The 17,264-nt window shown below is 42.7% G+C and overlaps 1 protein-coding gene across 3 annotated transcripts in view; it reads left to right on the top strand.

Moving 5' to 3' along the window:
• Positions 1-17,264, top strand: part of FOXP1 (forkhead box P1) — a 325,940-nt gene that overhangs the window by 191,600 nt on the left and 117,076 nt on the right. For all 3 annotated transcript variants that reach the window (XM_040359072.1, XM_040359073.1, XM_040359074.1), the window contains one exon: positions 6,126-6,179. In XM_040359072.1, the coding sequence (XP_040215006.1) occupies positions 6,126-6,179 (54 nt within the window). The remainder of the gene's footprint in view (positions 1-6,125; positions 6,180-17,264) is intronic.

Consider the following 17,264-nt stretch of genomic DNA (forward strand, 5'->3'; position numbering starts at 1 on the left):
AAGAAGAGGATTGGGAGAATGTCATATGGTCAGATAAAAACAGTAGAACTGTTTGGTAGAAACACAACTCGTCCTGTTTGGAGGAGAGAGAATGCTGAGTTGCAACCAAAGAACACCATACCTACTGTGAAGCATGGGGGTGGCAAAATCATGCTTTGGGGCAGTTTTTCTGCAAAGGGAACAGGACGACTGAACGGGGCTATGTATCATGAGATTTTGAGTGCAAACCTCCTTCCATCAGCAAGGGCATTGAAGATGAAATGTGGCTGGGTCTTTCAGCATGACGATGATCCCAAACACACCGCCCAGGCAACTAAGGAGTGGCTTTGTAAGAAGCATTTCAAGGTCCTAGAGTGGCCTTGCCAGTCTGCAGATCTTAACCCCATAGAAAACCTTTGGAGGGAGTTGAAAGTCTGTGTTTCCCACAGACAGCTCCAAAACATCACTGCTCTAGAGGAGATCTGCATGGAGGAATGGGCCAACATACCAGCAACAGTGTGCGACAACCTTGTGAAGACTTACAGAAAACGTTTGACCTCTGTCATTGCCAACAAAGGATATATAACAAAGTATTGAGATGAACTTTTGATATTGACCAAATACTTATTTTCCACCATAATTTGTAAATAAATTCTTTACAAATCAGACATGATTGTCTGGATTTGTTACCACATTTTGTCTCTTATAGTTGAGATATACCTATGATGACAATTACAGGCCTCTCTCATCTTTTTAAGTGGGAGAACTTGCACAATTTGTGGCTGACTAAATACTTTTTTGCCCCACTGTATGTAGACACTATAACTTTTGCGCAAACCAATCAATATTTTTTTTTTATACAAAAAATATGTAGAAAAATACATATCGGCCTAAACTGTGGAACATTTATTTTTTTTTTTATAGATTTTTTTGGGGATATTTATTATAGCAAAAAGTAAAAAATATTGTATTTCGCTATATTTTTGTTTATAGCGCAACAAATAAAAACCGCAGAGGTGATCAAATACCACCAAAAGAAAGCTCTATTTGTGGGGAAAAAAGGACGTCAATTTTGTTTGGGAGCCACGTCGCACGACCGCGCAATTGTCAGTTAAAGCGACGCAGTGCCGAATCGCCAAAAGTGCTCTGGTAAGGAAGGGGGTAAATGCTTCCGGGGCTGAAGTGGTTAAGCTAGTGCATTGTTGGTTCACTAATCTTTTCCTTCGATTTCCCTTTTTAATGTTTTTTTTGTTTTGTTTTCTTTGTCTTATTTTCTCAATTCCTGTTCCTCCTCAGTAAGCTGTTCTAGCTGACTAACCCCCAGCCAGAATGGCTCGGATGATGGGGGCAAGCTTACTGAGGAGAAACAGGAAGTGAGTAATTCAGACAAAGAAAAAAACATTTAGAAGGGAAATTGAAGGAAAAGTTAAGTGAACCAACAATGCACTAGCTTTAAGGAACCTATTTCGAAAATAAAAAACAAACCTTTACAACCCCTTTAAACTGAAAATTCAGTTAGGCTTTACACATTTTATCCTGTCAAAATACTAAACTGCTACATAGCCTTTTTCCTATATTCCTTTAACATTATTTGTTAATTTTTAAAACATCTGCATTTCTCACTGTCTTTTCTACAAGTCAGTGTGTGATTATTATTTTTTTTTATTCTTAGTAGCCCATTGTGCCTATGCGCGCCTGTCAACGTTGTAGCGTCCAATGGGCTAATTCCATCATTTCCATCTTGCAGGTTCCTACTTGAAGTGAGAGAATCACAGTCATGTTGAAGTCATTAGTGCAGCCGTCACACAAACCCATGGATAAAATTTCAATAACTGCAGGCCACAGTTGAGTAAACAGTTACACTGAAACTTAATTCCTGTTGACTTTTCCCTCGTTCTTCGCCAGGGGCACATTCTCAATCTGTGGTGCTAAGACAACAGGGGCTGCTGCTTTGATTAATATAGGACAGTAGAATTAGTACACATGGGATATGCCAGCCATGCATGAAGAAACAAAACAAATAAAGCTTTTTATTGTCTCTTCCAATTAAAGTGCACCAGTAACTTGCAATGGCAGCCATTTTGTGGTTTTGTCAGGGGCTAGCATCATGGCATAGAGACAAAGCACTTTAGGCCTTGTCTACACAGGCCTTAGAATGGGACTTTTAGTTCTCCTTGGTAAGCACAGCCTGACACTCGGGCTAGAAAGACCACACAGAGGTGAACCTAGGTGATCAGATGCAGTCACATGGGAGGAGGTCACATGCTCCCCCATACCTAGAAGTACCCTTTGAAAAGGCCCTGAATGGACAAAGTGGTAGGCAAGCAAGCTTTTTGATACATCATAGTTAAAGGTCTATTCCAACTTTTACAATAAAAAAAATACACCCAGGTCGATAAAAAAAAAAGTTACATTTGAGCCTGTAAAGCCTTGTTCTGCGATTAGTGGATAGCAGATGCAATTCACAGACTCCTCAAACTACAGGTCTGTATAGCGATTTAGACCTTCGGTAATGGGGTACCGTTGGATTAAGTATCATTGGACCACACTTGAGCTTCCTGAGAAGTCACTCTACCCTGGTGGAAGAGGGGACTTGTAGTATATTCATTCATAGATCTCTATGGATGGATGACACAGTTTTATGGGCAGAGTTACTAAAGAGGCCTATGTGACAGATGCAGTGGCCTGGGCAGGAAGTTCAGTAATGTTGAGCCTAAAAACTGAGTTACACTGAGGACATATATATAAAAAATAAAAAGCTGCGCTCACCCTGTTACTATGTGTGAAATATTTTATATCCACTCATTCCAAAATTCATACAATCATTTTTTTTAACTCCTCCTCCATACCCTCCCCCCCCCCCCCACACTTCTCTAATCATAGAGGCTGTACTATAGCCTCTCTTTAGTCCATGAATGCAGGACAACCGGATAAATGAAAGGTCCGTCCCTCCATTCATAGATTGCTTTTCCTTCATAGAAGCTATAGTTCAGCTTCTATGAATGGAGGAGTTGAGGGGAAAGGATAAACATAGTTGGCACTCTGGAGAAGTGCATATGACAGGTCCAGTGCTAATATTAACCCCCACAGCACCCACGACTGTGAAGTATGCAAGGTGGGGGGCAGAGGATTTCCACTATTACAGCTATCACCAGCACAAGGGATTAGACTAGATGTAAGTAACGTCCCTTGTGCTATTGTTTTAAAAACATTTTTTTTCTTAAGCTTAGGCTTAAAGGGCTCGTTAACATTATGAAGGTCACTGCTATGGCACATAAAACAATTGTTTGCTATGTCCCCTGTTCACACTGCAACACTGGTGTGATGTGATAAATGCAGTATGGAAAAATACAGCATGGTGGCATTTTTCCGCAGTGCACTGGGTGGCACCACATGCAGTGCAACGCATCACGCCAATGTGCAGTGACATGAATGAAGTGTCACTGTGGGATTGATTTACTAAAACTGGAGAGTGCAAAATCTAGTGCAGCTCTGACTGCGACATTATGGCGAACACTTCGGAAAATTTTGACACATTTTTGGGACCATTGTCATTTTCACAGCAAAAAATGCATTTAAATTGCTTTCTTTATTGTGAAAATGACAGTTGCAGTTTGGGAGTTAACCACAGGGGGCGCTGTAGGAGTTAGGGTTCACTTTGTGAGTGTTTACAACTGTAGGGGGGTGTGGCTGTAGGTGTGACGTCATCGATCGTGTCTCCCCTATAAAGGGGATGACGCGATTGATACGCCGCCACAGTGAAGCACGGGGAAGCCGTGTTTACACAAGGCTCTCCCCGTTCTTCAGCTCCCGGGGACCGATCGCCGCACTCGAGCGGCAATCGGGTCTGCGGGACCCGCGGTCCCGGAGCTTCGGACCGGGTCGCGGGAGCGCGCCCGCGACCGGGTTCAAGTACAGGACGTATATATACGTGCTTGTGCCCAGCCGTGCCATTCTGCCGACGTATATGTGCAGGAGGCGGTCCGGAAGTGGTTAAAAGTCAGCAGCTACACTTTTTTTGTAGCTGCTGACTTTTAATAAACCAAAAATAAAAGGCTGGAACTCCCCTTTAATTGAACAAGCTAAAGTTGAAAGCTTATTGGTTACCATTCACATCTGCACCAAATTTTACACTCTCCAGTTTTAGTTAAAGTGGAGACCCCCCCGCCCCCCCAGCAAAATAAATTTAAGTCAGCAGCTACACATACTGTAACTGCTGACTTTAAATATTTGGGTGCTTAGCTGTTCTGGAATCCAGCAGTGTCGGCACCCCATCAGCTCTCGGGTGCTGCCGTCGCCATTCTTGCTAAGGGAAGCCAGCAGTGAAGCTTTTTGCCTTCCCAGCTGGTCCCCTACTGCGCATGATCTCTCAGAAGTGGGGACAGGTACCCCCTAAAAGTGGCAAATGTGGCTTCGAAGGGGGGGGGGGGGGGCAGTTAAGTGAAGCCTCCACTTTTGGGTGGCACTCTGCTTTAAGAAAAAAAAAAGAAAAAAAGCAGTGCGATGCTTTGAAGCAGGCAGGAGCCGACTCTGACACTGGCCTGCACAGTAAGATGCGTTTTACCATACAAGCTGCTGTGAAAAAAGAGACATTCAGTATTAGCATTTACATTTACCTTAAAGACTAAAGACCTTGTTTCCTGCAGCTGTCCAATGCGTTAACCCTTCGCAACCAACTAAAAATGCATCTTCAGCATTGTAAATACACAAAGCCACCATTCATCTTTGCTTGGTTGCTGCGGATTATTGCTTACTTATTGTGCACACTGAGAAAAAAAAAAAAAACATTTTGAAAGACGTTTGTTGGGATTGGCTGCAAAAGTTGAAATCTTGAAACTTTTCAGACATGATTTATTGAGATAAAAATGATATATTTTTCTTTTTAATTATTATTCTCGCCGCCCACACATAAGCTGTTTGCAGTTCATCTAAACACTTGACATGCTTGCATCTGAGATGAGCTTGTTTTCCCAGTCTATCAAAATAACAAATATTGTTTGCCTCTCCATTTGCTCAACAATCTTTTCAAGGTGAAGTACTCATTTCAATTTTTCCGGCATTTGTCTGATAAATTTGGAAGTCAGCATTTGTTTGAAAGGTGGTGTTGAAATTCAGTTTTGTGTTTTGATAGCGCATGAATTTCTAATTAAATATAACATATTGACGATTCCTTGGTGACGTACATTGAGATTTTCATACAAATTACTAAGTTAGGTGACGGGGTGTGGATTTGAAGTGCAGTGTTTGCTATTTTTATTTTCTTGCCCTTCTGTTTTTTTTCCCACCTGCTGGGAGTCCAGAACAATAAAAAGTGAGCGTTGGGTGGAATTTGGTATGGCAACACCAACTCCCATTTTTTTACAGTAGCAGAAAATAATGGGCCTGTTTGTGATTAAAGCTCAATTGAAGTCTCAACTTTTTTGTCTTGTAGTCCCCCCACATTCTGATTTGTTTCATGCCTTAAAGTGGTTGTAAACCCTTTCATATACCCAGTGACGTGACTTGTCTCAGGTAATACATAGAGATTAAACAAATCCTCCTACATAAGTTGTATTTGTCTTCTCTCCTCTACATCTGTTCAAAGTGCTGAATTTATAAAATTTGTCTGAGCTGTCAGAAAAAAGGGGACAGAGAACTGAAATTACACTGTAGAGCTCTGTGAGGAGAGCTCTGAGACCTGATTGGAGGGAAAGAATACACCCCCTTCACACTGGAGCTCCCTCCCTTGTCACCTTTTGTCTTTTGGTGTCAGGGAAAACTTGTGATGCCTCATACACACGTACGGGTTTCCCGGCTGACCTATTTCTTTGTGCGTCCATTTTTATCTTACTGAAGAAAGATAAGAGGACTGCTCAGCGCTGGATTAACTCTTTGTGGCAAGACTGGGCAAAGATGACATGATATCCTCTGCTGTAACACATAGTCTTAATTAAAAAAAAAAATAATTGGGGGGTTTACATCCACTTTAAGTAAAACCAACAGGCCTTGTCCGCCCCCACTCTGTGATTGGACAGTGAAAAGAGAAGCAGTAGACTAATAAATTCATCTCTCTGTCACTTTGCTCTCCTCCTATTAGCATGTTATTTGTTTGCACATGATCACTGCATCACAACTGATTAGCTATTTGTGCCTCTTCTTCCTGCCAGTTTGAGCTCTGCTGTTCGGGGGATTCCAAGAGACTGATACCAAGCCAAATTCAGGTATTTACCCTGCATGCATTTAAAAAAAATATACATTTATTAATGAATACAAATCTGCATTAGTGTGTGTCATTTATATCTATTTTGCTCACTGTTTTTCACTGAGGCAGGATGTCGCCATTGAGAGGAATTCACAGACAAATTCCGCTCCAGATTTACTGATGCAAACACCCTAAGTAAATTCTCCTTATCTCTCCTTCCAAACTCTTCAGAACCTTACACTGTGTTCTGAAATAAACAACTTAACCCCTTTAAAAGAGAAAGACGCCACTTGCAGATTATTTTTTTTAGTAGCGGCAAGGTGGGGGGGTGGGACCTGTAAGCATTAAAAATGCTTAAAAGGCTTCAGCCACATATCTCTCAAGATAACTATCATATAAGTGGAGCAGGGACAACATTGTCTGCCTGAGAGCTGTCTGCTATTGACTGCTTTCCATGCAGGAGTTTACTAGTGTTTCACTAATGAGTCAGACAGTTGGCAGGATAGTGATGTAAGAGAGTACAAGTGTGAAGCTGATTGATGACAGGCGCGGGGACCAGGCCGCAAAGAAAGGACATACGATCTAGGAAGCTGAGCAGATCCGTCTGCCGCGCCTCTCTGCTTCCTCAGAACTCAGATTGCTGTTTTGTCTTTTGTCTGACCGTAGCTTATAGCAAACACACACACACACTTATATACACATGCACTTTCTCTGCTTATTTATGCTTTGTGTCACTCATGTGGGTCCGATGGCTTTAGTATTGCTGTGCTGATTCGCAATTTGGAATTATTGGACAGTTTGTATGAGTACATCCCTGCAAGGTTCTGAATTACCGTAGATGCTGGTGATTTCAAATCACTAGTTGGCACAGATTTAAATAGACCAACTATCTTCTTAAAAAATAGATAGGTGCATTTAAAGCTGAAATTTAGGTATGGCAATTTTTAAATAGTTGCATTGGTCTTGGATCAATGTAAGTATGTATTTACCATACCTGTGGGATCTGGAGATCCCCGTAGTAGGCCCTGCACTGTAGTAGGTAATTGTCTCTGGAGTAGTCACATTTTATAGATAGTTCCAAGGGACTATGGAAAGGGAATACACAAAGGGCCAGATTCAGGTAGAATAGCGGCGGCGTAACGTATCGCATTTACGTTACACCGCCGCAAGTTTTACGGGCAAGTGCTTGATTCACAAAGCACTTGCCTGTAAAGTTGCGGCGGCGTAGCGTAAATCCCTCCGGCGCAAGCCCGCCTAATTCAAATGGGGCGTGGATCATTTAAATTGGGCCGGATGTACTGCGCATGCTCCGTTTTGAAATTTCCCGCCTTGCTTTGCGCGAAATGACGTCGCACCAACGTAATTTTTTGAACGTCGACGTGAGTTACGTCCTTTCCTATTCACGGACGACTTACGCAAAAAAAAAAATTTTTTAATTCGACGCGGGAACGACAGCCATACTTTAACATGGCAAGTCTAAAGATAGGCCAAGAAATAGCAGCTTTAAATATACGCCTGGAAAAGCCGACTAGCAACGACGTAAGAGAATGCGACGGCCGCGCGTACCTTCGTGAATCGCCGTAAACAGCTAATTGGCATACCCGACGCGGAAAACGATGCACCCCCTTCTGCAGAGCCAAACCCACCAGCACCAGGCGTATTACATTTCTCGCCCATCCTTTGCTTGTACTTGCCATCCTTTTGCTATCCCAACGCTGTTTTTAGCTACTCAGGTGAAGTCAAATATTTGCTACTTCTGGATGTGGGAGCACGTGACTTTCGCCTCTTACAATGCGGTTTTGGGTGCTCGAAGGTCAATCACCAGCACTGTCACATGTGGAATGTGTATAGCCCTGTACAAGCTCCAACCAGACTGGCTTGGAGCCTCTTTTGGCTGACACAGGGGGCAGCAAGGGAGTGTGGCAAGCAGGAGGTTGGGGTGGCCATAAAATAAAATAACCACCTGCACCCTGCATAAGCAAAGGGCAGGTTCGCTTTAGAACTAATGTACATATAACTGCATAGGCCCGATTGTGATGGTTTATAAAGCGTTTACTCTGTCAGTCATCTCCATCTCAAGACCATGTAATGAGATATATTTTTCGGATGCTGTACTGACCCTTCGGCTACAAAGCAGCATACACAGGTTGAACTTTTACCAAATATGTGCTTTAATTGCAGTTTGTTGACAGATTTGCTCAGTGATTTCAGAGAGTTTATTTTGCAGGTCTGGCAGCCTCCTATCAATGTTCCCCTCGAAAGGAAAAAAAAAAATACATGGCTATTTTGCAATGGCTCAAGTTTATTGACAAGCAGCGCTGAGCCGGCAGAATTGGAATGTTTGTATAATGTAAAGCTATATGGCTGATGGAGCCTAGTCCACTTTCAGGGCTCTCCTAGATAATTTGATAAGAAAGAGTTACAAGGTGACTTTTTCTCTTTTTTTTTTTTTTTTTTTAAACAAGGAGAGAAGCTGAAAGCCAAAGGCAGATAGTGTATATTCTACAAGCAGCTTTGTTATTCTGTAAACAAGGCTTACAGCATTTTTTTCGATTCATAAATCTGTTTAGAAAGCAGTTCCAGTCAATGATTAAAGTCACTCAGGCAACATTGTGACTGTCAGAAATTCCTTCAAGTAATAATGTGTTGAAATCAGTTTCAGCCAGTCAGCAGCCTTTCTTCTGTGCTTCAGGGAGGAACTGCAGTCTTTGGTCACATGACTTTGTGCTGTGCACTATGACACCCCCAACCCAGAGGGGCACTCTGACTTTGTGGCTGGCACATCTGCCTTGTAGCACTGGGGTGCTTAGTTTAAATTCCAACCAGGACGCCATCTGCATGAAAATCATGTGTTCCACCTGTAAGAGGCCTTCCACATGGGGCAGACTCCACCAGGATCCCCGCTGAGCATCCGCCTGGATGGCTGATCCATGTTTACTCCACTTATGCACAGCACAGCCCGCTCTCATCTATGGATGGTTGTATGTATTCGGACCCCCTGTCCATTTACACTCGAGTGCCATCCAATCCGCTGGAAGGATGGGGAACAGATCACCATCCATCTGTTTTTAGCAGATCGGATTTGAAGTTTGGTGGGTGTAAAGGGACACATGACCATTTACCCCCATCACCAATGGAGTGTCTGATCGTGTCTGCCTGACAAGTCTGACCAGATCGGTCCACTCATGTGAAAGGGGCCCAAGTGTGTGGGTTTTCACTGGATCCTCTAGTTTCTTCTCGCACTCCAAAAACATGCTGGTAAGTTAATTGGTTCACGTAAGTGTGCCCAAGATGGCTGCCTCACCTCCCATGCCATTTTTTCCCCCCAATCATTCTTCATTCACAAAAGCATTCAAAAATAACAAATGCAGTCTTTTCTTTTAGAAGTCGGTTAAAAAAATACAATGCAATGTTAGACCTCTTTCACACAAACTGCAAGCTTTACTGCCCCTCTGTAACGTGATCTACAGTGGTCAGAATGTGATAGTACTGCCTTCTGAATGCCTTCTTTTTTTTTTTTTTCAATCCCAAAGGAGATTACCATGCCGGAACCATGTGCCAAGAGTTTGGCAAGTGGCTTCCTAACTTGATGTTCTGAATTAAGATTGCAGCCGCAGCTATATGAACAAACTCACGTCTGCCACCACATCACATTGTAGGTGGGCGGTGGTAAAAACATGGATCAATGGTGTGAAGTTAACCTAACACTTTTTTGATTTGACTGAATCCAAAAACTTTTCTTTTTTTTTAGACTGCAATTAAATAATCTTTTATACCTCAATGAGGCCCACTGCACACATCTGCATGTTTGTATATGGAAAGGTGCCCCATTGACTTGCCTGCACTGTTTTCACATTACGGACTAGTAAATGGAGGCAATGGACATATACATGTAGGCGGCAGTGAGACTTGGTGATAGGCACCCATGGGGAAAAAACGGTATGTACACAGTAATTGTAGTTGCAGAAATGTATTGTTGGGAACGCTCCAATAAACAGTAACAGAGTCTTTGCGGCTATTTTGCACTGACAGCAGCAGATGAATATATGTCACTTGCAGAAAGTGATGCATGGGGACAGACGGCACCTGGCGCAGGAGGAGGCTGACAGACAGTGAGCAGGGGAAGACTAGTAGCAGGTAGGTTCCCGAAAGCAGGACAAGCGATCAGTCTCTATACTGTCTCTTTAACTCTGGAACAGCAGGTTCCTGTCCCCAACCTACCCACACCCAGAATGCGTGCCACATGCAGGGAGCCAGTGTTTTTTTTATAAGCAGTGCCCTCACTAAAGATGGCCACAGGGGTCATCTGGGGCACCAGTGTCCAATGGGACAGCCACTGACCCAACGACGCATATAGAGGCCTGAGAGGAGAGCACATTTCTCCTATCCTCCAGTCTCCCTGCCGGTGGTTGCAACAACACCACCTGTGTAGGGAGGTGAACCTTTACTTGCCTACATACAAATATGTTAGTGAGAAGTGACATTCAGGGCCGGCCTTAGGTGTTCAGGCGCCCTGTGCGAGCTAATCCTGTGCCGCCCCCCCCCCCCATCTTCACCCCTCGCCCTCTGGTCACCTAAACGTACACAAAGAGGAAAAAAATATTTGTAACAATAATTTGTTTTAATTTAACTTTACATTACACAGCACCCTGCATCTCTGGACCCCTTTACATTACACAGAACCTTGCATCACTGGACCCATTTACATTACACAGAACCCTGCAGCTCTGGACCCCCTGCATGTTACACAGACCCCCCTTTAGTGTATCCACCCCTTCAATGCAGACCCCCCGTTCAGTGAAGCCCCCAGGTCAGAGAAGCCCCCCCCCGTTCAGAGTCACCCCCCGTTCAGTGTAGCCCCCCTCGTTCAGTGCAGCCCCCCTTCAGTGCAGCACCCCTTTCAGTACCTTAGATCAGCGCGGCGGCACATACACAGCAGGTCTCCTCCCTCTGTTTACACGTAAACAGAGAGGAGGGGGAGGCGGCTTTACTCGGCTGTGCCTGTGTGAGGAGGGGATAGTAGGTGCAGCGGTGTCACCCTGCAACCCCCCCCCCCCCCGCACACCCCCTCCCCCTTTGCCACTGTAGCTAGTTTGCTTCTCCCTGCCTGTGCTAGTGTGCCACTGCCTAAACCCGCGGCGCTGCCACCATGGGTGTAATACAATCGCGAAGGGGTGCTGGTCTGTCACCCCCCCAGTGTGTGGTTACCCGGGGGTGGCCCGCCCCCCCTTAGTACGTTTCTGGATGGCCGCACGGCACCCCTGTTGCCCATGGCGCCCTGTGTGGCCGCACAGCTCGCACACCCCAAAGGCCAGCCCTGGTGACATTAATAAAGATGCTCCTACTTTCCTTATGTGAATGCAGTAGGGTTGCCACCTTTTCTTCAAGTCAAACCCGAACACTTGCTGAACCTACCTCCAGACAGCCACCACAACTCCAACAACAGATTTGTGTGAGAATATCTTGGTTACTTGGGGAGCCACAACTAGGTCTGAATAATGTGTCCAGGTTTCAGTCTGCCTTAAACCTGGACACATGATTCAAAACCCGGACTACACGGGTAAATCACGTTACTGCACAATACATACATTAGCACATTGCAATGTTATTTAAAATGTTATTTAAAAATGAATGCCACTGCAACATGCTAAATGTAATGTGCATTATTGTGTGTGTTACTGCAGTACAGCACAAAGTGTATTTAACAAAGTTAATTGTATTTACTTTTCAGGCTTTAGAAGGGTGTGTTTTAGCAAAAAAAAAAAAAAAAAAAAAAATCTGAATTGTTGTCTGCACCACACCCTCATTACCAACAAGAACTTAGAAAAACATATGGTAAGAGGTTATAAACTTTTTTTTTTTTTTTTTTTAAACAGTTTCATTGGTCATGTGCGCTTATCTCATGCACCGAGAACACAAGCTACTTAGATAAAGCTTTTGTTCCATATTGACATTACTGGGTAGGTCCGAGTTTGTTTGTTGGCCTCAACAGAGAAATTGTATGCCCTGTTCTTTGTCTTTCAGTAAAAAATGAGTAATTATTAAACATCCCTCTGCTGCTATTTAAATAGTTGTTTACATGAGGGTAGGTTTATGCTCCTGAGAACACCGTGTTTTAGCTGACACTAATAATCTTTTTAAGCTTTTCTGGGAAAGATCAATACCTTAGTGAATTAAACACTATTTTTGTTTACGTGAGTTAAACATAAAGTTTCTCTGCATTGTATAATGCCTCAATGTTTTCTACATGATGGGAGAAATCCTCTTGCTTTACCAATTTTAGTTTATTTACTGAATAAAAGTTTATATACCGTATATACTTGAGTATAAGCCACGTTTTTCAGCACATTTTTTTGTGCTGAAAATGCCCCCCTCGGCTTATACTCGAGTCACCTTTTTGTGCCTGATCTCCCGAACTTTGGGGACCCGGTACCGGCCGGCCGTAGGTCCCCTGGCACACATGTAGCTCCATTTCTCCTCTACAAGTGGGCAAAGTTTTTTGTCTGGGGGACCTATGGCTGAGGAGCAGCGATTTTTCAAAGCCAGGCACCCCTTACATAGACTCCCATGTTAAACGTCAGTCTAGTCAAGGACACAGTGAGGCATGGACACAGTAGGGCATGGACACAGTGAGTCATGCACATGGACACAGTGAGGAACAGTGAGGCATGCAGATGGACACCCTAGGCTTATACTCGAGTCAATACGTTTTCCCAGTTTTTTGTGGTAAAATTAGGTGCCTCGGCTTATATTCGGGTCGGCCTATACTCAAGTATATACGGTAAACCTAAGAACAAAAAAAAAGTCCCAAGATGTGGTGGATAGTTTGCTATACTTTATTCTGTTTTTGTTACCTTTATTTTTACCTGGTAATCCAGCCAGTAACACACTTTCTGTCCCAGGATGACAGCTCAGTAATGTATCTGTGGAGGAGTAGCGTTGTCATACTTGGGCAGGACCATAGAGCTCTTTCCCCCCTCTCCTCGTCTATATAACATAAGGGAAGGGTGTTCTGTAGTCCTAACACCCTTCCTGAAAACATAGTTGGAGATTAGACTGCAGAGGGTACCAAACAGAGGACCGTGCTGGATTTCTTCTTTAAGGGCCAACAGGTTTATTTTGCACTTACCAAACAGATATAGCAAACCACTGTTAAAAGTATAACAAAGAATCGGCTTCACGCAATACCATAAAAACTTTTTAATTAATAAATAAATTAAACCAATGCCAGCTCAATAATAAAAATAATAAACATTATATAGCTTCTCAAAGCACTTTGCAAAGAAAACACAGAAAATACATAGGATAAAACAAAAGAAAGCTTGTCTAAAAGAATTTTTTTTTTTTTTTTGATTTGAATGAGTTTAAAGAAGATGACTCTCTGATGTTCTTTAGAAGTGAATTCCAGAGTTTTGGAGCATAGCCTGGCCGCTGATTGGCTAGAGCGGATGGATTTAGAGCAGCGCAGCCATTGGCTATCGCTGCTGTCGTTCACATCCAGTGACGCGGTACGCCGAGGGGCAGGGCCGAGTGATACAGTGAGCGGCTATGGCTGCTCGCTGTTTCACGGAATCGCCTGCAAGGACTCATCACCATGCGAGCAAGCTCGCATGAATGTGGTGAGTTCTTGCGGGGAGGACCAGAGACGGCTGCCGAGGGACCCCAGAAGATGTGGATCGGGGACACTCTGTGCAAAACAAACTGCACAGTGGAGGTAAGTATGACATGTTTGTTATTTTAAAGATTTTTTTTTCCTTTATTAACCCTTTAACTAATAGTGGATTTAGATACACTAGCAAGTAGAGCACTACAGTAGTCGGAAGAACACAAGTGTATGGATCAGCTTTTCAGCTACATTGTATGATAGCATAGGACACAGTCAAGCAATGTTCCTTATGTGGAAAAAAGATGTTCTGACAACATTTTGTACATGCGGATCAAAGGTTAAGCTAGCATCAAATATCACAACTAGATTTTTGAGTTTAGACTGAAGTATTGTGCCATCTATAGATAAGCTATTAGGACTGGCCTTACATAATTGATGGGGGGTGCCAATAAGCATGAATTTAGTCTTGTCACAGTTTAATTGAAGGAAATTTTGGGACATCCAAGTTTATATATCACAAATACAGTTAGGAGAGAAGCAGCCAAAGTAGAATCCGGTTAAGGCTGGTTGCATATCTGTGTTTCGTCAGCATAGAAGTGATAATTGAGCCCATAAGATCTAAACAGTGTACTCACAAAGGTACATTACACTGTGCGCTTATCAGAAACCAGTCCCATAACAGAAAACGTGTCCATTCACAGGGACATGTTTCAAGGGCCAAGCCCTCTTCTTCAGTACCTCATTTGTTGCCATTTTGATGGTGGCCGGCTTGCCTACACCATAGAAACACATGACTCTGATGCCTCCTCTGCCTCCCACCCTCTGCTGCACTACTGTATACAGAAGCCAGGGCTTTGATTTGAAGAAGGGACTATTTGATTGTGGGGCTGTGTGTCCAGGTGGAACTGTGTGATTGGGAGACTCTGATGTGATGAATAGACTCATGTATAAGGGCCTCTAATTTATAGGGCAATGCTTATATGATAGAGCGCTTGCATGTATAGGGGGGGGGGGGGACGACTGAAGGAGGGACTCTGACGTAAGGAGGAGAAATGGAAGAACCTCTGATGTGTCCGTTTCATCAAGTTGGTTGTGTGTATTGTCCCAGGCTAAGGTTTGCCATTGATATCCAACATTTAAGTTTTTGACAATATGCCTCAAGATTTTGCATACTGTATTGTTAAGGTTTACATACATTTAAAAGTGCATTTCTTTCCATAGAGAAATAAAATTAACGTAATCTGGAACATTACCCAAAATATTAATAGTACATTAAAAATTATATTTAATCTTTCAGGCACATTAACACATTTATTTGTTGGGATCTAAAGAAAAAATATATATATTCTATGTGATTCAGGCATTTTATCAAACAAAAAAATGCTGGGATGTCCTATTTTCAGTTACATTTCTATTTATTTTCACTGGTAAAAATATTACAAAAACCCGGATAATATTTTCCAGATGGTTTGGGTATTTTATTGAACAGAAGATGATGGGATGTCTTTTCTTAAGTCATTCATGTCTAATAACTTTTAATCTCAAGGTTAAGTAGTGAGATCTAAACGAAAAGATAATAATATCAATTTTATATTCACTGAAGGGCACGGTATACATCTTCATACTGCAAGGAAAATTGTGCGTAAAATGTCATTTTGCTGTTAAACAAAAGAGTCTTCAGCAGAAGGAGCAGAAAAAAAAAGGAAACCCTAATGTTATTATTGCATTGTGTCTATGTGTCTTGCACACAGTCTTAGAATGCAGGTGTACAAACTGTAATGCAAGGAAATTATATAGTACAAGGTTAAGTGACTGTATAGAGGCCATATCGTGGGAAGTCAGATTTTTCTAAGGGCAGCATCTAATTGTATATTTTCTAAGACTCTAAGTTAACCCTACAGACTATTTGAATCATGGACGGTCGGAGGCATGTTTCACATTTTCTGGGTTTCTGAACACTGTGAGTATTATCAGAAGGAATCGTTGGGGCCTTAGCTAGCAGGGTAGCCATGGGAAACAAAAATCCTCAAAGCAAATCTGTAGATTGGACTATGTATATATGTCTCATTCAGTATATGAGCTTTAAAACAAGCCCTCACTGGCCTGTGTAGCTGCAGGCACTGTGGATCCACTCATTTTCAAAATTTACAAAAGAAGCACTTTACCAAAGAAGTAGTGCAGGCCAGGTCTCAGCACTATGTTCTCTCCCCTCATCCTATGCATCTGTTCTCTGTTTGCATTAGATAATAGAAGGTTGGCAAGCTGTCAAGTCAAACCTGGGGTGGGGTGGGCGATAAGCTGAGCGGCTGAGAGAAAAGTGCTTTCTGCTATACTGTTAAAAACTTTTAGGAATAATTTCTCCACGGTACCTTTGTCACCTTTGTCTACAGAGGTCAGTGATGTCTTGTTTTAAAGCTTAAAAGAGAAAGAAGTATGGGATTTGCTTTTTTTTTTAGCATACTTGCCTAGCTGAATGCAGCATCGGTTTCGATGCTGCATCTATCCCCTGCCGTCTCGAACACTGAGAACTGAGCGATCAAACACTGCCGATCGCTTGGTTCTCAGTGCTCTCTGTTCTGCCCCACCCCCATACTCACTGGAGTGCTGGGCTGCGGAGGGGGCAGGAGAGGCTGTGTCAGGCTCTCAGGCATGGACCGGCTCTGTCTCAGGCATGGACCGGACTTCAGCCTGCTGTCACAGGAGTGAAAAACAAACTGCACTCTTGTGATCCACAGGAGAAGTACAGCCTAATGCGCTCAGGCTGTACTTCTCATTTCATTACTATCTCTTAATAATATGTAAATTAGAAGGGGGTGGGCCTTTATATGAGGCATTGACCTAGTACAATCAACTGCCTCCATCCCTTTCTATAAAATATGGGGGGGGGGGCCTTTATATGAGGCATTGACCTAGTACAACTGCCTTCATCTCTATCTATAGAGTATGGTGGGGAAAGGGGGTGGGACTTTATATGAAACACTCAGCTGTAGAAAAAACAACAGTACATATATTAAATATCATATTTATTGATTTAAAGGACACTGTATATAACAAGGTAACATTTTTTTTAAATAATGGTAGTATTAATAACCCATACAAGTTTATATATATATATATATATATATATATATATATATAATATATGCACACATACACAATGTTGAATGGTATCACTGTACAGTTACAAATCGTAGTGATTATAACCTCCAAACTCTCCAATACCCATCGGATATAGAAGTACAATACTTGTTACATAATATAGTACATCAAATTGATGTACTTGGTATCCTTTAACGATATCCTTTAATGCTAGGACGTTAATGGTTGCCATAGGCAACCCCTTTGTGCTTTTTGTAGTTTGCACCCAGCTGTATTGCTTACTTTGGAGCACACATCGTGGTGGCAATAATTCAGCCAATTTTGGCTTTCCGGTATACAACAAATCACCCGTGGATCACCGGCAAAGGTATGAATAGATGCTTGAAGTATTTCATTTTT

Source organism: Rana temporaria, chromosome 7 (assembly GCF_905171775.1).
Source record: "Rana temporaria chromosome 7, aRanTem1.1, whole genome shotgun sequence".
Classification (NCBI taxonomy): Eukaryota; Metazoa; Chordata; class Amphibia; order Anura; family Ranidae; genus Rana; species Rana temporaria.